General features: G+C 37.4%; 1 protein-coding gene across 1 annotated transcript in view; it reads left to right on the top strand.

The window, feature by feature from the left end:
* The window catches only part of LOC136850567 (E3 ubiquitin-protein ligase RNF220-like), a 259358-nt gene extending 238149 nt beyond the window's left edge, over window positions 1-21209 (top strand). The window contains exons 2-9 of the mRNA XM_067124192.1: window positions 2521-2798; window positions 8631-8813; window positions 11311-11440; window positions 17092-17485; window positions 18324-18403; window positions 18892-19091; window positions 19320-19394; window positions 20569-21209. Of these exons, the coding sequence (XP_066980293.1) occupies window positions 2521-2798; window positions 8631-8813; window positions 11311-11440; window positions 17092-17485; window positions 18324-18403; window positions 18892-19091; window positions 19320-19394; window positions 20569-20640 (1412 nt within the window). The 3' untranslated portion in view covers window positions 20641-21209. The remainder of the gene's footprint in view (window positions 1-2520; window positions 2799-8630; window positions 8814-11310; window positions 11441-17091; window positions 17486-18323; window positions 18404-18891; window positions 19092-19319; window positions 19395-20568) is intronic.
* Window positions 21210-21485: the final 276 nt, after the last annotated feature.

Genomic DNA, 21485 nt, shown 5'->3' with positions numbered 1-21485 from the left:
AGAAAGACAGAAAGGCAACTATAAAAGCGATCAGTGACTGCAATGGTATCAATAATAAAATAACTAATAATAATGATTCATTCTGTAAAGATGCTATTGCCTAAAATACTCCCCTGCTGACAAACGTCTTGGTAAATCAGTTGATTACTGTAGTCTCTGCTTGTATTTGAAATATGAAATCTCTCTCTCTCTCTCTCTCTCTCTCTCTCTCTCTCTCTCTCTCTATATATATATATATATATATATATATATATATATATATATATATATATATATATATATATATATATACATACATACACCATATTTAAAGAAGACTTCCTAACACATACTGCTGCATCCACTGCTACTGTTTTTTCAGAGCTACTACATGCACTCTGTATATTCGGAAAAATGTTTCTATACCATTGCCTCAGTCCCTTCACCATATTACTTCAGGCTTTTCTCCGAGCACACAAAAGTCCGTTGAGAACACAGGGACCATCACTGTATGTTTGCTTGCAGGATTTCAGGTTCCACGTTCCTTCTATTTCCTGTTGCCTTCGATTACAGTTCACCCTTCTAGGCGAACGACTTGTCTCTCGATCCCGAAATACCCTGACTTTGTTATGCTCTCTCTTTCTCAGAAAACAAAATTCTTTAATAAGTTTACAGGGTGAAATCACCTCTCTCTCTCTCTTTTATCATTGTAAATTGATCACTAAATTAGGTTCCTCTATATTCAAATGGTACAACACCGATATATATATATATATATATATATATATATATATATATATATATATATATATATATATATGTATATATATATATATATATATATATATATATTTATATATACATATATTTTATATATGTGTATATATATATATATATATATATAAATTATATATATATATATATATATATATATATATATATATATGTATGTATGTATGCATGTTGTATGTATATGTAAGTGTTGCTGTTATGTCTCTGTTCATCCCTGGACCATCTCAGACTCTAATATACAGTTTATATGCGTATCACACAGGTATTGCAGCGGTAAATTATATATCAATAATGTTCGTATATTTTAGCTGACAAAATAGTAAGTACAAAAGTCGTACGGTTGAAAAACAAAAAGCAATAATATATATATATATATATATATATATATATATATATATATATATATATATATATATATATATATATATATATATATATATATATATTCAGCTAGAAGAATTCCGCTTCAGACTTTAACTGCTATTAAAATTTCCGAAGTAGATTCGCTCAAGTGTAATGTAATGTAATGTACTGTCGGTGTAATTTCTAGAGACTAACTGACTGGGAGCAAAGTGATCGGGAGTGCAACTGACTTTGAAGGCCGAGTTTTTTGTGCAGTCGGCTGCGATGAAAGAGTGACAGGTGCCACGGACGGTGATTGCATGGCCTTGTCTGCAGTCATTCTGCCATAGACAATCCCTGTCATTGAATATCATCGCTTTTTCTCTTCCTCTCTCTCTCCATACACAGTACTTTGCATCATCTATATTCCTAGGTAGAACTTTTCTTCTTCGCTCTGTAAAGGAATGTTGACCTGTTGTGCGTTAAGAGGTGTCAGAAGACCTCTTGTTCGTATGCATTCTTCTCGTCAGCAAGTGTTTGATTTCCATCTTTTTAACCAGACTTTGCAGCTTCATCTTTTGTACAAATGAAATGAAACGAAGCGACTTCTTGTCAGTCCCTCTGAAGCCGTCGGCGCTGGAACGTTCGCTGTGACTGGCCGCCCCTCAGCAAAGTTCAACAACGTTGGGACTGGTCGGCACTTGCATCTTTGACCACCAAAAAATACCGAACAATATCGACACATAATTCCCAAGAACATGTGTGAGACAAGGCATGAGGCCAGTGACTCCATCACAAATGGCTGCAAACCGGAAAGGCAGCCAGACTAAAATCCATACTATCAATCTGCTGCGCTCTCAGTAAAACAGGGAATGTAAAAGATAAGTAAAAACACATTGCAGCCTTATACATAAAAGCATCGGGCTCATATGTGTAATTATAGCCACCATACTTGCGATATTCAATGACGTAATCAAGACTTGGAACAAGAGCTGTGCGCAAATGCTATGGAAATCTTTTCTGAAAGGGTCATGGTCACTGGAATGATGTGATCTCCGCGGAAGAATTTTCAAAAATGTTCTTAGGAAAGAACAATGGCAATTAAAAGATGGAGCAGCGTGTTGAGCAATGTACTCGTGTACAGAGGAGTGTCTGGTTCTTCTATATTTCATCATAATCAGGTGAAGTGACAATAACCAAGGAAGGTCATTTCTCTTGGCGTGGAATAGTACGAAATGTTTCTGTAAATGTAGTTCAGATATGGAGTTTTGACAAAGGAGGGGTAATGATAGCATTTTTGAGAGGATATATGGAAAAAAAATGGGCTATGATTGAAGATTCAACTGGTGAAAGTAGATTTGGAGGTTTATGCCAAAGGTCAGTCAAGATTTATCCATTTTTCTGCAGGGAAGAAGAGCAGTGGGCCTCGAGAGTCTGAATGTCCGGTGTGTGGAATCACTCTTCGCGCTGGCAAGGTCGATGCCCACCTCCAGCTGGAGATCAGCAAACTCGTGCGCCTTCCCCAGTCACGCCCACTTTCCCAGAGAACCCCCAGTGTGTCAGCGGCGTCACCAGGCGTCTGTGTTGATGACGCTGTTCCGTCGACCTCGTCTTCCTATACAGCAGAGGTCTGCAACACTCCGAGGTTGAAAGAAAAGTCGGTCCGCAAAGGAGCTGACTGGCAAGTAAGTATCGGAGCTGCTCTCTGTTTCAGTTCTTTATTCACTCTTCATTCACAGACTGAACTTCACTCTGAGGTTTTGCAGGTGGTGCCTGCTCTCGTGTAGGAACTAATCATAACCGAGTAGTATTATTAAGACAAACAGACAGATTACATATATATACAGTATATATATAATATACAGTATATATGTGTGTGTCTGCGTATGTATGATACCCGTTAATATGGATTTCACTTTAGCTTCTTAATGAATTAAATCCAAAGGGATTTATTTACGATAAGTGCAGCTACCATGGCAAGGATTCGAACCTATGCCTCTTGGGTTTGATATATGGGAAACAGGGTCTCATCCATTCGGCTGTCGACAGAGACATAAATTGTTATCGACTCTGCTGTCCATATTCCTGTCAAAATCAGGTCCAGTACTAAGAACTGAAATCAGCCTGTTTTTTCCCTATAACATCCAGTAAGTGTTACATGTCCCCTAATCCTTATATCGGCCCCATGCATTGCATTTTTTATTTTCTCTTGAAAATAGAACCCAGTCGATTTTGAAACGTCCGGATAAATAATAGTACGCTAAAAACCAGTAAAAAAGATGAAGTTATTTCGTCAGTTTAAATGAATAAAAAAGGTAATTGACTGTCAAATTGCAATAAATATTAATCATATATGCATACATATAAATAATACTGGTACTCTTCTTGGACACGAAGACATGTTTGTTATTTAGCTGTATTCCACATAGGAAAATGAAAGATGCTTTGGCTAGAATATGCGCAACAGTTTCGTCCTCCAATGGACTTCTTCTTGGAGAGTTTATTAAGGAAAGAAAAAATTTTACAATGTGTGTAGCCAAGAAAGGCCTCAAATCTTAAACACAGGAAATGCCGTTACCAGAAACCAGCGGTTTGAACTCAAAACACCCAACAGTAAAACAATACCATAAAATAAGAACAGTAGTTGAACAAAAGAAAATTGCCAAAATATCGAATGAGGTAATATGTCCATTTGACGCAGCATAACACTAAGTATATACATATTATAACAAACGTATATTATACGATAGTTAATGGCTGACATTATCCAATTTTTACTGACGTCTCATGACATGTGAAAAGAAAGGATCTAATTTGTATAAACCAGGCGACAAATTAAAATTTTTTCCTTTACTGTGAACAATGCAAACTGTCTCTCTCTATCAAATTCTTTAATAAAACCTGTGCTCTTTAATAAAAGCTTTGACCCGAGCCAGTCAATTGGTAAATTACACATATTACTTTGAAAATGTAAAGTATTACTTGTATCATTTGTTCTTATATTATTTTTGTTATTTAAAATGCGTTTTTCGAGTGCCTTCCCAGATTCTCCTATAAAAAGCTACGCACTTGCATGCCATCTTTTCAATGACTCCTTCATTGCTTTCCGGACTGTTGCGAATTAAAGTTTTGTTTAACTACTATACTATTCTTATTTTATTGTATTGTTTCACTGTTGGGTGTCTTGAGTTCAAACTGCTAGTTTCTGGTAACGGTATTTCTTATGCTTAAGATTTTAAGCCTCCCTACGCTACTTACATTGTAAACTTTTTCTCTGTCCATAATAAACGCTCCAAGAAGAGGTCCACTGAAGGACGAAACTGTTGGCCATATTCTAACCATTTACATATTTCAATTTCCTATGTGGAACACAACTGAAATACATACATACATATACATGCACACATACATACATATGTGTGTGTGGTCACATATATGTATATATCCACAGATATTAATTTCCAAATACCTTTTAATATGGAATTCACTGTACCTTGAGAATTATAAGTGCTACTGCGTCGGTCAGGATTCGAACCATGGCCCAGTTCAGAAATAGCAATAGAATGTGACTTGACCAACTGGACGTCAAGAGAGGTGCTGTGTTTGCTGCACATATGCCGGATCGATTCAGATTCTGCACTTAAAACTGATATCATCCCGTCTCCACCATGATAGCTAACTGATAAGTTTGTAGTACTTGGCGTACTTTGATAAATGGATCAAGGGGAGAGAGAGAGAGAGAGAGAGAGAGAGAGAGAGAGAGAGAGAGAGAGAGAGAGAGAGAGAGAGAGAGAGAGATTGTGCCAGTGATTGAGATCTACTTTTTAAAGTACAAAAATAGAGAGAAACAAGACAAACTACTGGTAAAAAAATAATGTGAAAGGATACAAAACTTGATTATTGTACATATTTGCTGTGAAGGGAATAGCAGTAGGTTATTTGCTGAGTAATACTGTTGCATACCATATTCTAAGCATATTTCTAGGTCAGTACATTGGATGATACTAGAGTCCATAAACGTAGTTGAAACCTCTTCCGTCTTTGCCACGAAAGATGATATTTTGCAAGGAATACCCTTGTATTTTATTGATATTTCATTGATAATGCCTTCGTTAAGAACATTGCCAGGCCATTTGCACCTACTTTTTATCCTTAACAAAACCGGCTTTTTGTTTATATATATATATGTGTGTGTGTGTGTGTAAGTGTGATATATATATATATATATATATATATATATATATATATATATATATATATATATATATATGTATAGATAGATAGATAGATAGATAGATAGATAGATAGATAGATAGATATATATATATATATATATATATATATATATATATATATATATATATATATATATATATATATATATATATATATATACATACACACAACAGTTGTGAAGACTACCTTTCTCCTTATATATGTGGATAGTGTCAGTAACCACCAACCCCCTGAGATTCTTATTTGTGGAATTATGTACACGATGAAAATTTATTGTAATATAAAAGATTTTAACGCTTGACCGAGCAGCTTTGACTCAGGTTACCACTCGTTAACGTACATGAACTTAACTTTTTTTAGTATATTTAAAAGGAAATAATTGAACAGAAAACATACTAACGCGAAACTGCAAGCTTGTCATACATCGCGCGCAACGGCGAAAGGAAAGAATGCAACTGAATAAATCAGTAGCGTTTGAATGAAGTTACGAAAAGGCACCAAAGTCAGCACAGTACCTGCAGATGACACCACCGACGTCGATGTGTGTGAGAGCCGCGTGCATGGCTGCAGACGAGCGAGCGCCAGGGAGCGAGAGCGTCACAGAAGCGAAACAAACGAAGGTAGTTAGCGCTAAACACTGCAGCAGCAAAGGTCAGTTTTATGGGTTCGCGAGGCAGAAGCGCTCGTTGCAAAGGCACACTTTTCATCGGCGAGTGCTAACGACCCAGTGGATCAAATATATACTTCGAAGCACTTGCTTTGGTGACAGGAAACAATCCGCGTCCGAGTACCTTCATGAACACTTGGGCCTGAGTAGAGGAAAGGGCCTTTGTAATGGCTGAACCTTAAGCCCGTATTTATTGCCCCAGCTATGACCTGCGAAATGGTTCTCTTTTATTACGAGTGTTTTTCCTCCGTCATTTGCTTTAAAACGCCTTTCAACCATTTCAATGAATAATTATTATGATGCTTTCGCTCAAGAGTTAAAATTTTATGTGTATATATACTGTATATGTATATATATATATATATATATATATATATATATATATATATATATATATATATATATATATATATATATATATTTATATAAGAAGCTGCTGGTCATTTTTTACCAGAAACATATGTAATTTTAATGAATAGGTATTATGATGCTTTTGCTCAAGAGTTAAAATTTTATGTGTGTATATGTGTGTATGTATATATATATATATATATATATATATATATATATATATATATATATATATATATATATATACATATACAGTATATACATATACATATTTATATATTTAGAATCTGCTGGTCACTTTTTACCAGAAACATATATAATCTTTAATAACCACAATGACCTCTTGACTTCTCGATTTCTTTACACTTTAGAAACTCTTGTCACTACTAAGCCTAGATCCATATCAAGAAACGGGGAATCAGAACGAGGTAATAATAATTCTGGCTTCCTCATAAGCATTTATATCTATCGAATTCAGATACCTTTACCAGAGCTGGAATAGACCCACTCTCACTGTCATAGCCAAGCACTGAATCGTTTATTGCTTTTTAAAATGAAATATATATTTAGAATCTACCAGTCACTATTTACCAGAATATCTTGATTTCTTTCTTGATTTGGATCTAGGCTAGTAGTGAAAACCGTTACCAAAGTGTGAAGAAATCGAGAAGTTAAGAGGGCAGTGTGCTATTCAGAAATTACTTGCGTAACTGGTACAAGGGACCTGTAGATTCTAAATATATATATATATAAATATATATATATATATATATATATATATATATATATATATATATATATATATATATATGTGTGTGTGTGTGTGTGTGTGTGTGTGTGTGTGTGTGTGTGTGTGGTGTGTGTGGTGTGTGTGTGTGTGTGTGTGAAGTACATATATTCGATATCTCCTAATTTGATATGTAAGAACTGACATCTCATAAATGAACCGTCAAATTAAGAGTCCAGATTTGCAGTAAATAGCACTGTAATACATAACAGACACAATTGAAATTTAAATATTGCTGACAAATATTAACTTGAAAATTATATATCACACATTAGAGAGGTGTCGACACAGTCATTTTGAAATAGAACTTATGATTCATGACTCTAACTAGTAATGATAATCTTCTCAGACGTTTTTGATCGCTGGCATCAGTGCCCTGGGAACTCAGCGCAGTGTGTGCCTTCAGTCAGCTTTCATGAAAGGAAAAGTGCTGGGGTAGACCCATGACGAAATGTAAACATGTACATATATCACGACGAGGCTCTCAGAGCGCCATTGTCACTTCTTCCGAAATAAAAATCAGTGAAAATGCCAGATTTGCGTAAGATATAAACTTCATAGATTTTCTCTGGGAACCTTCCCCCTTCGCTCTGCGCACCTACGATTTTGCCCTTCTCGCTGCCTCCTGGTTTCTCTTGCTAAAATCTACCGCGAGACAGAACTGGCCAGAAGTAGCCCATTTGCCGTCCATTACTGGCGAATGTTTCCAATACTCAACCTAATTCAGTGGCATAAGCAACCGCTATATGCTTCTGATCTCACAGGAAACTGTATACGAGGCAAAAATGCAGCGCCAAATTCAACTCAAACAAGTTTGAATTTCCAAACATCGTCAATGATTTTTTTAAAAAATATGGCGAAAAGTTTATCAGAGGTACCGATTCGAACTGTTTCTTCGCTGTCAGGAAATGTGTCAGCTCTGAGTTTACTTATGTGAGGGCTCAAAGATCCATTTTTCATGAACCTTGAAGAGGACTAAAGGAATAGGTTGATTCAGTCATCGCTATCACAGTCCTTTAGTACAGGTACAGTATTACATCGTTGAGTCTAGATTTATAAAAGAAAGTTTCGGTAACAACGTGCACTGTGTATTAGTCGAGTCATGTATAAACTTGATCTATTGATCTCAAAAGAAATATGCAAGGAGTTTAATTTTAAGGAAGGCACTTGATAGAAGGGGAAAAGGGAAGTAGGATCCTGGAGGATTTGTAAAATTTGACCTGTCACTAATGATGGGAGGACTCGGTCTACAAACAGCTGTCAGGTGTAAATACTTGGTTTTCAACCGTTTGTGTGTTCTTATGTACTGTCCTGATAGCATGTGCATGAAGAATTTAGACCACTTTGTATCAGACCTCTGAAGGTGGCTTACTTAGCAATAAAGCTGACTCCCGACAGGATTGACAACCATTCTTCATTTTCTTTCTGTGGTGTAGTCAGCATTTCACCAATACACGTCATTTCTGACTTCGGCAGAAGTATGAAAGAATCAAATGTAGCCGGCAAGCTCGATCCCGAGAGAAGCGGAGACGTGGCACTTCTGCCGACGAGGCTCAAGAAGAAGGCGGAGGCGCCGGGGGGGAGAGGGAATGCCCTGTGTGCGACAAGACCTTCGCTGTCGATGAAATCGAGCGCCATATAACCAGGTGTCTCCGCCAGGTGGGTTTCGTACATAGACGCTTATGCTTATGCTTCCTGTCATATGTTCATGTCATATATTCCTGTATTCATGGTCATATTCATGTGCCCATGCACTGTCATTGAAGTTGGAATACATTACGATTTTTTTTTTTTTTTTTTGTTGGTAACTAATGCAGACTGTTATTTCATGTTTATTTTATTCACAAATTTTTCTTCAATTGTTATGTTGTTTATAGAAGGCTCATTTCCCTTATAAATTCTCTCTTGCAATGAGTTTTACTGTTACCTACTTCTCTGGGCTGTAAAGTTCAGACGGGGTAATAGGAGCAATCTCTCTACGCAAAGGATGCTCAGCTTTGATTATAGTCATGATTCTTCATTACTGCATTACTTAAGGTACATTTAATTTATGTATCTCATTTCAAAGAAACGTTGCCCTAGATACTAGAGATTAGTTAAAATAAAAATTATTATTAGTATTATTATTATTATTATTATTATTATTATTATTATTATTATTATTATTATTAACCAAACAAAAACTTCTTTCAGTTTTCTTCTGAAGATGGAAAGAGAAACCCACAAGATTCTTGTGTATAACAAGTTATACACAAGAATCTTGTGGGTTTCTCTTTCCATTATTATTATTATTATTATTATTATTGACAAAGCATTCTTATGAAGAGAGCCAAAGCCCATTGACTTGTGCAAAACGTCCGTATGTGGAAGAAAGTTCAGAGAATGAACACCTGCAAAATGAAAGACAGGCCAAGTGAAGGCCAGGTAGTTAATGAGTGAAGAACAGCCAACCTACAGAGTACTGAGGGGGGGCGGGGGGCCGGATTTGTTTTGCTAAGTCTTCAGCCTCTCAGACTGTCATTACTTTGAAAGCACCGATATGAAGAAAAGTAGCTGTAAATGAAGCAGAATGACAACGGAAAAGAGGGATAATAAATGTCAAAGTCTGACACAAGTTTTATTGCTGTTGCAACCAAACTATACTGAATCGTTCACAGATTCCCATTTATACATGTGCTGTTTTGTTAGACAGGCTGCTTGAGTTTGACGTCATAGTTTATTTGTTATTTGTCACTTGATTTTACTTGGTTATTCAGCTTATTTGTTTTTCCTTTGTTATTTCTCTCAGTTCCTTTTTCCGTACACAGCGACTTTCCTCATTGGGGCTTTCGGACTGTTCATTTCATTCTGCTTTTACTAGTAGGCCACGGGTTGACGTATAATAATAATAATAATAATGAAAATAGTCATGATGGTGATGATGATGATGATGACAATGATAGAATAGGTTTTATTTCAGAAGAGGCTTACTTAGAAAAGGAAAGACATTATATGGTTCAAGGAAAAAAATATTGCTCAGAATGTAGAGAAACCTTACGGCCCCCAAGATGGAACTTTAATACCTTTACTGTACGAAACTGACTTTTCATGTCCTCCGTTAAAGGACCATTTGCATTACTCTTCGGTTCTTATATTTCTGAAAATGAGTGCACTCTCAAATTTAAAAAAAAAAAAAAATAAAAACTTTTAAACATGCTTTTATTGAAATGCACTAAAAAGTAAAAAATAATTTTTGGAGACACACCAGGATTTTCTTACAATGAATCATGTCTACAAAAATAAAAGCGTGAGCTCCAAACATGGAAGGAAATGCTACAAGAAAAGAAATATGATTTTTTTTTTATTTCTTGTAGCATTTCCTTCCATGTTTGGCCGCCAAGCTTTTATTTTTGTAGACGTAATTAATTGTAAGAAAATCATGGTGTGTCTCAAAAAGCAATATTTTTCTTTTTAGTGCATTTTAATAAAAGCGTGTTTTAACGTTTTTTATATTTTTTTTATTTTATACTTTTTAGTTTTGACAGAAATTGTAAACGATTTATGATTGTAGCTTACAAAATTGAACGTGTTATCCTGTCGAGCCAAAGAAGGTTTGAAAAAACCTTAGAGTTATAACATTCTACCGAGTCCAAGAAGTTGTGAAAAATCCGAAGTTTCATACAAATCCTGAGACACTGGGAGAGGTCACTGTAGGGTCACTAGAGGTCACTGCTGACCTATTGATCATGTAAGGTTGTATTGTCACTAGGATTGAGTAACCATGCAAAATTTCAAGTCCATTGGACGAAGGTAACAGGTCGAAAATTGAGTTACAAGTTTTGACCCAAACAGACAGACAGACACACAGACAGACACAGAAGTCAAGTTAAATAAAAGCATGTAAAATAAAAAGACACTGTCATTAAAATGCCATGTTATGGGCTTGTTTGTAAAGTAAGCACAAACGGCCTTGTGCAAGGATGTAGATCTGGTAATATTTATGAAAGGGAAACCCGCTGCTTCCTCTGTATTCATGTTTCATTGCAAAGAAATGAGTGAACGCCTAACTGTGTATGGCGCTTTTTCTTTGTATCTTGCGCATAAGCATTCTTTTGTGTTGTCTTGGGCTATTGCTGTAACTGGGTGACGACGTGTTACCGTTCTACCTCTGTAACAGGCGGAAACGGAATTCGAAGACGAGGAGGTGGACGTGGAAGGCGACGAAGGTGACGAATACGAAGAGTATGAGTGGTGTGGAGTGACGCGAGTGAGGGCCACTACTCTTCTGGATGAAGGGCAGCTCCATGGTAAGTCTTCTGAGACTGTTCGGGTCTCCCACCAACACTTCTTGAGCGTTGTTAAGATCCCTTGCACCCTACCTTTACCTGGGCAGAGTCAAGATCTCTTGTACACTACGATTACTTTACCAAAGATCCCGGATCCATATGCTACAGACCTGCTTGCTTATCTTTTTCATATTGTTAGTTTCAATATTTTTGAGAGAAAATATTCAGACTTCATCAATTTCAATCGTGAATTATGCCTGGGCGTCGTTGAATCTGTTCCTTAAAACCACAATTCCACTGTTGTTAAATTTAAGCAAAGTTATTTTTAAAGCTTGTATAAAACGCCGCTGTAGTTTGTGGTGGCTTGTGTGAAATTGTAAATCTGTCAATACTTTGCTAAGTGGCTTGCTAAAATAATTATGACGATCAATGGCATGTTCCAAAAGGAAAAAGTCTTCACATTTACGAGATAAAATTCGTATACTGTATATGCGTCGTGAACGTCGTTTTTGCCTGTATACTTCCGGGCCATCACAGAAGTGGTCTAAAGGGTACGAAGCTCAATCGTGACACAGGTTTCCGGATCTGGGAATCCATTCCCGGAATCCATTGTGTGCTCGCGCAAGGCCCAAGTGCTTGCGGGAATCTCTCCTCGAGTTATGTTCTTCATCGCGCTTCCACCAACCTGATGTTTATTTACTGGACGCGACAGACCCTCGATATTCTCACATTATTTTTCTATTCACGTTTAAATAGAAAGGTCTGTCCAGTGCGGGCCGCCTTCCACGCCATTTTGTAACATTTGGAGGAAACGTCGGGTATCGGAGGTCATTAGAAATATTTTTAGAATATTAGTTAGTTCATTTTAGATCCTTGATATACCCGATTACCAGTTCTTTAAATACTATGTGTGACGCTATATATATATATATATATACATATAAATAACTGGTTTCTCAGAGGACGTTTTATTTATTTACTATATATATATATATATATATATATACATATAAATAACTGGTTTCTCAGAGGACGTTTTATTTATTTACAAGCTTCGCACTCGTTTCACTGCGTTTTCATTTAACCCTTGTGGGTATAACTGTAAGTTGGAATTTTTTATTGCATTTCTGTTTGTGGAATACGCTATATGAACCTTTTAAAAACTGCGGGGTTTGATCAAAAAGCTCTCTGATTTGCTTCTTTGCATGCGGAATGTCTTCCTCACCCAACTCCCACACTCCAGCATTAACTTGGTCAACAACTGCATTATCAGTTCAGCTGGTTTTGCTCAGATACTTGCCTCATGTTTATCAAGACTTCAAGAGAAACTCACATTACAGCTAAAAGTAAATTCGGAGCGAAAGAACATAGAAACGTTTTCAAGGGTTGATCTTATTCCAAATAAGAGAAGCATTTCTATTAACCGCGTTGTATTTTTCAGTCCTTAAACACCAGCTATCAAAGACGTCATTGCAAGCGAGGGTTCTGACTCTGGGTAGCAACAGGGTGTGCCAGCGAGGTTGCAGAGGCCATGGATTTCTTTTTCCCTTTCCATTTTCCACCACATTTTATATAACTGGATATGTGACGACAATTTCTTTTCCGCATCCCGTAGAATAGCGGAACAAATTATGTCTTGGCTGTTTTATTTTTATTTCTTACGTGTGATGATTCAATGTTCCTAAGGTTTAAAAGGTCACCCGACATCCTAATTAAACTTACTTGTCGAAATTGTTCGACGGCGGCATTTCATTCCAATCGCAACGTCGCGTAGACTACCTAGTTCCAAATGCGTGTACGCACCAAGCTCTCTTGCAGTGTTTTTATGCCGCCTGCTTCAATGTTTAGTCTTGCATTGGATGATGTTCGACATCAAATCCCAGAGCGTGCCTCCCTTTACAGTTCCGAACTTAGGTTTCCCTGTAGGGATTTTTCCAGGACGTCAAGATTGTCTCGAGGGATCAATAGTTTCTTGTCTTTGTGTTTGTTTTATTGTTTTTCCACTTAATTGTTATCTACAGTACAACTGTTTACAAGTAAATGTCAGCTGCTCGGCTGACTGCATTCAGAGTTTGTGACTGTAGATGTCAGACTTATAAGAAACTAAGGGGCTCATTTGCAGTCATGAAATCCTTAAGCCTGAATATCTGAGAATTTTAAGCTAATGGTTTATCGAAATACTCACTGTGTGCATAATTATCCAAATTATCTCCATACTTATTGTTGGTGTTAAAATATAAAAATGTGATTCCCCAAAAATTTGAAAAATGGATGAAAAATATGAAACTAAGAACTGAGTTTCTAAATTTTATATATACCAGTAGAACACTTGGATCCAGGCTTGCCGCCCACTAGTCTACCCATCTGCGAACAGCCATCAGCATCACCTTATCTTTGAAGACCTGCTGAAAACTGCAAGGTTCCCCTATGGCCGTCGTATTCTTCTTTCATCAGCAAGCTGGAAAATAGAAAGGTCCAGTCATTTAATGTTTCTGCTTATCGCTCGGGGCGTTTCAAGACAGCACGTCTTATCTCAAAGGAGGTGTGACCAAACATGCACGGAAGTGCAGTCTTTGACCACCCAAAAACCAGGGTGACAGATTCACTAGAGGCAGAAGCCAGAACGCGTGAATCGAAGATTGAAAATTATTTCTGCCGTTCATTGTGTTTCGCTGGGAGTATAACCGACAGCGATTGAACGAAAAGCGAATGCCTTATTGTCATCGTTTTAATTTATGCGTATATTAAATGAAAAAGGCGACCGATTTTGTCTGCAAATACCACAGAAGAAAAATCCACGAAACAGCTTTTACAGCTCTTAGTTAAAAACAGGAAAATATCAGTTTAAAATGAACTCCACTGGAGAAGTGAGTGCCTTTAATAATAATAATAATAATAATAATAATAATAATAATAATAATACACTCTTCTATTCCTTGACTTTCAGAAGCATAAGCAGAAGAGAGATTGTGGTTTATAACGTAGCCGCTGAGTGAAGACGTCCTTCAAATGGCTGCCATAGTGAGATGTTTTTCGGTGGCCGCAGCTGGCAGCGGGAGGCGTCCTAAGGACAGGGGAGCCAGTGCATGCAGAAATAGATACTTGATTATTGGTTTACTTCCCCAGTTCAACTTCTTTTGACAATTCTAGCTTTCTCAAGGGGAGTGTCAACAAAATTGTGTTCAGTGGGCGAAGGGTCAGGAGGATGGTTCCAAAGCTTCATAGTAAATGAACGAAAAGAGCGCTTTGCACAACGAGGGAGTCGGGCGTATTTGTGCTCTCATGAATTCGTACATATTGTTGATGGCTTAAAATACACAAACACGCTTATAGCCAACAAATACATAAATAAGTACTCAAGTCTTACCAAATGACGCCAGGAACAGTATTCAATAGCAATAAGTATCTAATGGGTTATATAATAGTGATGGCCAACAAAAATCTTCAGCCAGCAGGGATCCCGTCTCAGCGAAAAAAGACATTTAGGGCCTTGGCACCTAATGTCTTCCGCAGACGAAGTTCACCGGCAATTTGTAACTTTATTTCCTTTACCATTCACAGTTATTTTGAATTATTTCGCACTATCGTCGGAGAAAGAAAAATATTTATAAATATATTTGTCAGTTGCAGAAGGTTTGTGGTTTCTTAACATACTGTATGCGACCTGAAGACTATATGTTTTTTTTTATGTTTTGTTATAAAAGAGTCTCTTTCCATAATTTGAAATATAAGGAAACCATTAGAGCGCATTCTAAAGCAGTATTTTTCATTCAACAGAAAACTAGGCTTGAATAAAACAGATTTTAGAGAATCACAAGCGAGAAGTTCGGGGGATCAGAGTAGCCTGATCGTTTAATGGATTGTGACGTTTCGCCAAAATGTCACAATAAACTTCGGTTCTTTCCTATAAGTTGTATCTAATCAGTTACAGTTACGAGGTAGATTATTTTTGATGAAACTAGCAGCCATTACTTGCTACACTCCGGAGTATTTAATGTATTTTTATTGACCCTGTTAGAAAGAAGTCCTGGCGCCAGTTGTGTGGCATTTGTTTTTATTGAAGGGAATGGCGGCAGACTCATTGCTGTAGAGAGAGAGAAAGATGAGTGACGAGTGTTCGCTGTGCCGATCCGGGGAGAGTTCGCTTATTTATCTGCCCGTGTGAGGTCACATGAATGGACGTCCTTTAACTGAGCCTTAGAAACTCTCCCGTCAACAGTCGGTTGGGAGACTTATTTCTAACCAAATCTCAGCAACCGTCATGTCCGTCCTTGTTGCTTTGCCTGGGTCTTCTTTTATACAGTGAACCATAATCCTTGTTCTCCATTCTTTTGGCTCTTTTTACGAATACTTTTATTTTGTACTCTTAGGTATTTTCACAAATATTGGTGTTTTTATTTGTTTTTCTAGTCGTCATCAAGGACTGAAAAATATAATCGCTATTGCTTTTACTTGACTGTGTCTTCATCAGTGCTTAAGCCTCGCTTCAGACTTTTTCAGAAATCAGTGCAACAAATTTTCAGTCCCAGCCGTTGGGCCCAAGAGAGACTTCAAACTGCCTCAACCCTCAGTGTAACAAAGGCTTATCTTCCCAGCCACATGCACTAATATAGAGCCCTTTTCACGCTACCTCAGTTTACAGTTCACCAAATGCTCTTCTGCAGAGACAAATCAACTAAAGTAGAATCTTTTTCAGTCTACCTCTGTTTCAAAGCAACATATTTTTCCCTCATCAGTATCGACTAAAGTAGAAACTCTTGTGAGACGACCTCAGTTTTTATGGCACAATTTTGTTTTCCTACAGGAGCCACAGATGCTTCGTTCCCCAGCCGTAGGGACTGAAATTAGAGGCTTTTAAACTACCGTAATTTTCAGGGCAATAAATGTTTATCGTCTGAAGCTATAAAAATTGAACAGTGAACTTGACATCCTACGAAGGCAGGAGTAAATTGTATGAGATTCCTAAGCCTTCAGACTTTTAACTCTCAAATTACATTCCCCTTTCATTCCTTTTACTAAGCTCCGTTCATATTCCCTGTCTTCCATCTTACTTTCCACCGTCTTAACAAGTGATTCATAGTGCGACTGCTTTGAGGTTTTCCTCCTGTGACACCTTTCAAACCTTTGTACCTTCCATTTCCTTTTCAGCGCTGAATGACTTCATAGGTCCCAGCGCCTCGCCTATGGCCTAGATTCTATATTGTATTCTATTCTGTCAAATTACTTTAGAGGACACCAAATTTGACTCGAGTACCATAAGCATCCGTGACCCTTTTTTTTTAACTTGAATTTTGGAAAGAACTGATGATGATGTCGGTGATAGTAAGTGAATGGGAAATCTGTCATTTTGATTGTCTAAATTCATCAATAGAAATGGAACAGTTTTGAATCGGAATCCTGATTCAGTCATAGTGGTCTAAGTAGAGCATTTTTTCAGGGTTCCCTGGTTTCCAGATTAACAAATGTTTAGCCTCCCAGTCCTAAGGACACAAAGTATTTTTCAGAGTACCTCGGTTTTAGGGTAACAGATGTTCATCTTCCCAGGCATAGAGACTAGAGTACAGATGTGTTAGGAATCGTTGAGTTTTCAGCGTGTCAAATTATATCTCCACAGTCGTACAGTTTTTTCATTGTATTTTAATTTCCTCAGTAACGAATGTTTATCTTCTCAGCCATTGGGACGAAAGTAGAACGAGGAAGCGAAGACGAAATGGTGGATGTGTGTGATGATGACGCAGAGGCCTTTGGTCCTTCTCAGTACACCGATAAAGACCTCAGCAGCCTGGATGAGAATGATCGGCCGTCAAATCAGGATTCCGACTCTTACGATCAGCCTGATGGCCTGGGAAATCTAACTCACAGTCAAGAGTCGTCAAACCAGCTCACCAGTGCGGTGCCAACAACCAACAGCACTGGTGGCTCTGAACTGCAGCCCTCCCAAGTAACTAGTGCAGGAGGTGCCATTAAAAATTCCCCACCTTCCTCTCTTGGCGACTTTGAAGCGTCTCTCTCGTCGTCAGCTGGTCAGTGTATTACTAGAGACAGCAATCTTCGTATTCTGCAGAAGTAAGTTTGTTTATGGTATAGGTATTCAGTTTTTTCTGAGATCCCTGCTGGGCAAATGTTACCTTGAAAACAGTATTTAAGACTCGTGTTGTTTGAAAATAATTTCCTCTCCTAAACCTTTATTTTTCCTTCATCTCTTCCTTAATTTTTTTTCCAATTCAGTGGTTTTGTGATATTTCATGACCACTGGTGTATTCATACCATTATTGCTTACTGAATCCGCACATCCACCAACCCTTGCCACCAGTACTCTAATCAGCTTAATAACCGTATGTAATTAACCACTGGGTGCATTTTTATTAGTTCTAGTACTTTAATTTCAGTCGTTTACTGCATGCATTTTTTACAAAGTCAAGGTCCAATTTTTCATAACAATCAGTCTACACAATCAGTTGTTTTCGAAACACTTTAATTGCCTCTTTTCTAACTGTTCGGTTGGGACAGGAGCCGATGTTTTTTCAGAATCACTCATCACCTGCTATTTCGACTTTTGGCTAAGCCTTGGGGCCTCCTTAGAAGGAACTTTATTGATTTCATGTAAAACTTGCCAAATCTTCGAGATTTCTTACGTTATTGTTTAGTAATATATTTTTGCACATACACATTAATCATCTTTGCATATTTTACGGGCCTGTAGTGATATTTTAAGCAACCATTCTTTTTCACAGAATCCAAACTTATGATCGAAGAGCTAATAGCACCCTGTTGCATGATACACGGGTCGCTCTTAGGAAGGTATACATCTGTCCAGTGTAAGTTTGAAACATTGTGTTTCCTCGTTTGTTGGTCAAAAGCATAAGCCATGGCTATTACAAATGTCATTCTCTTGTGATTTCAGCAAGAACACAGAAGTTGGTATTGACACAGTGAACTCGCCAAGCTCCTCCGTCAGTCAAAAGGATTCGAACAACGAATGTGGTAAGTTAAAATGGCAATCTCTTGGCATTTTAGCTATTTTGGCAATGAACGTTTCGTGTGTTCATTTTCCATTTGGAGTCTTTATTTATTTCTTTGTGACTTCGGAGATGTAAAATTTCTTGTGTTATTTTGTCTCACACTTTAAAGTTATATATTCCTTGCTTATTGTTATTACTACATACTCACTGTCATCTTCTTAGGACTGATAACCTTGAATCATTTGACGATTATTCATAGTAGTTGCAGTAGTAGTATTACCAACATCAAAAGTTGTACTGCTGACTAACGATGTCAGTTTTCCAAACTTTCTTAACGCTGAGTCCAGTGTAATGATATTGTGTTCGCGGCGGTGTACGAAGCAAACTGAAAAAATTGGAAGGTTTTACAGTAGAATGCACAACAGGCCTTTATTTCCCTCACATACTGTATAACACCGTGAATCTTTGGGGAGTTAGTTTCTGGTAATGAATCCACGTGAATCGTTTCAGAGACTGATATAATATCTGAAGAGAATTCGAGGTTGAGCCTTGGCGAAGACGAAGGGAATGACTCTGTGAGAGCCACCTCCCAGGGTGGTGGTGTTGCTGTGGGAGTTGGAGGAGGACCTACGATGGAGGCTCTTCGAGCTCGAGTGAGAGAGCTGGAGGAGGAACGCCTGACGGGACGTTACTCGTGCCGTGTTTGCCATGTCAGTTCTTCTTCGTGGTGATTGGTATCATTAGGTTAAGTCAAAGACGCTGGTGACGCGTCTGGTTGGAGGGTTGCCAGACATTCAACATTTATTTGAAGCTGAAATACATTTTGTGTGATATATCCGATGTTTTCTTCGTTTCTTTCTTATTATGTTATCTTATGAGACAGTCTTTTTATTACATAACAGTATGTCGAAGCACTTAATCATATTTTTTTCAAACAGGGAGACTATGAAAAACCAGTGGTGTCCATATCTTGCTGGCATGTTCACTGCGAAACCTGCTGGCTTCATGCGCTGGTAAGTCACTTGCCATTTTTGTTTACCTGCCCTCTCAAAAGCCACTTCATTATGATTTATATGACTCAAATAGAAACTTTTGGGTGTTTGTAAAGAGTATTTTTATGTACATTTAACGAATGGAGTAAGTGTTATTTAGAATTATTTAGGGTAACAACTGCCTGCTGTTAATATGAGCTGAAAATTCTTTACCCTTTGTGTGGAAATATTCGCTGATTTTATCTTGTTATTTTCTACATTCATATATTGGACTGAATGCACTAGTATCCTCTCTCTCTCTCTCTCTCTCTCTCTCTCTCTCTCTCTCTCTTTCGGTAATTTTACGGACTACTTACTTTGAGAATCTTTCGTATAAGCGGACGTTAAAGGTACGGACTATTCATTGCAGATATCTAGCTTTGGTTTAATCAAAATATTATCCGAAATTTGTTTCCTGAATTTCCTTCATTTATAAGAAATTTCTTCAGCTATTTTTTAAAACATTATTAATGCTACCAACACCAGTAACTTCACTGCGGAAAATAATGCCACAGTTTGTGATTTGAAATGAAAATGAAGTCGTTATAAACTTTTGAGTTATTAAAGCAAGAACATTCCCTATACTGATAATGTAATGAGATAGCATTAGAAGATTCCAAACGGCTTAGTTACCTACCGCATTCTGTACACATAACCATCAACCGCTGGCGAAGTTTACTTCAAACTTGATAACCAATCATCGGTGCAGTTACACCATTCGAAAATTTACCTGGCTGAAATATTTGTTTTATTTCTGTTTAATTTCCTTTTTAGTTAAATTACTAATATCTTGAGATAACGAGAAGTCTTAAATATATTTATAGCTATTTGTTGTGTTCCTGCCACAATTCTTTTTGGCATCACTAAGGAAGTTATGTAATATTAAATATTCTGTACCCAGAAAATTATCATTATGAAAAATAAAAGAAATAGAAAATCATTTATAACCTCTTAAGTAATACAGCTGAACTTACATCTGAAATTGCCTTTGCCTAAAAAAAAAAGTCTGTTAAAAAGAGATTTTCAATTTATTATAAGTAGATTTTCTGTAAGTTTCAGTCTGTTAGGCTCTGTACTTTGTGGAGAAGAAATTATTATCTGTTACAGAGAAGGACCGTAACATACATTGTTCTCTTTTTACTTTTTCCGCCTTCAGGCTGCCAAGAAGTTGTGTCCTCAGTGCAGCGTGATAACCTCAACCTCAGACCTTCGACGAGTCTACCTCTGACCGCCTTCGATGCTCCTCATGAGAACGTGGCACTTCGAGGCGCTGGCTGGCTGTCAGGAGTCCAAGACCAGGTCAGAAGGCCGAGCTACTTCCAGGTTTCAGTGGAAAATGTCATCATCAGCTCCATTCAGAAGCATACTGTAGTCAGTGGACATATTGACGACATCGACCGCACTCAGATCATGGGAGAGATAATATTGCCATCATAGGGTACACAATCGAGGCATCGAGAGAGGTCATTGAGGTATGGGTATTCTGAAGCCAAATGACTTCCGGAACCATTGGGAAGTCTTTGAAAAGTCAAGTGTCCCATTTGGCACTTGGCCTTTCAAAGACTTCCCATTTGGCAGTTATTTCTCACTGTGGAACGTGAGTGGAAAAGTGTCAAACTAAAACAAGTTAGTAATTTTGTGATGAACAGATATTTATTTTGATACTTGTGAAGAATATTACCCTTACATCTACCCAATGCAGATCATCATCATGTTCTTGGAATGCTCCCCCCCCCCCCCGTCCCTCACTCTCTGTTTGTTAGGAACATTTTGGAATAAAGAATTTCTTGTGCGAAATCTTGTTTTCCTGTGTGTAATACCCCAATGTAACAAATTCTTATGCAAACATTGCAAATGGATGAATATATTCTAATTATACGTATTTGTCATTCAGAATTTTTGTATTACCATGGAAATGAAGGACAATTAATAGACTCAGTCAAGTAGACAGAAATTTCTGTTTCGTGCAAATGTGAGTGTATGAAGAAAAATAGGCAACACATTTTTCGATTGGAAATTCCGTGTGAGATGAAGTAGCAGGCTCTTTTTTGCCAGTTCTGCGAGAGACATTTC

This window comes from Macrobrachium rosenbergii, chromosome 22 (assembly GCF_040412425.1).
Source record: "Macrobrachium rosenbergii isolate ZJJX-2024 chromosome 22, ASM4041242v1, whole genome shotgun sequence".
Classification (NCBI taxonomy): domain Eukaryota; kingdom Metazoa; phylum Arthropoda; class Malacostraca; order Decapoda; family Palaemonidae; genus Macrobrachium; species Macrobrachium rosenbergii.
This window is presented reverse-complemented; position numbering and strand designations above follow the sequence as displayed.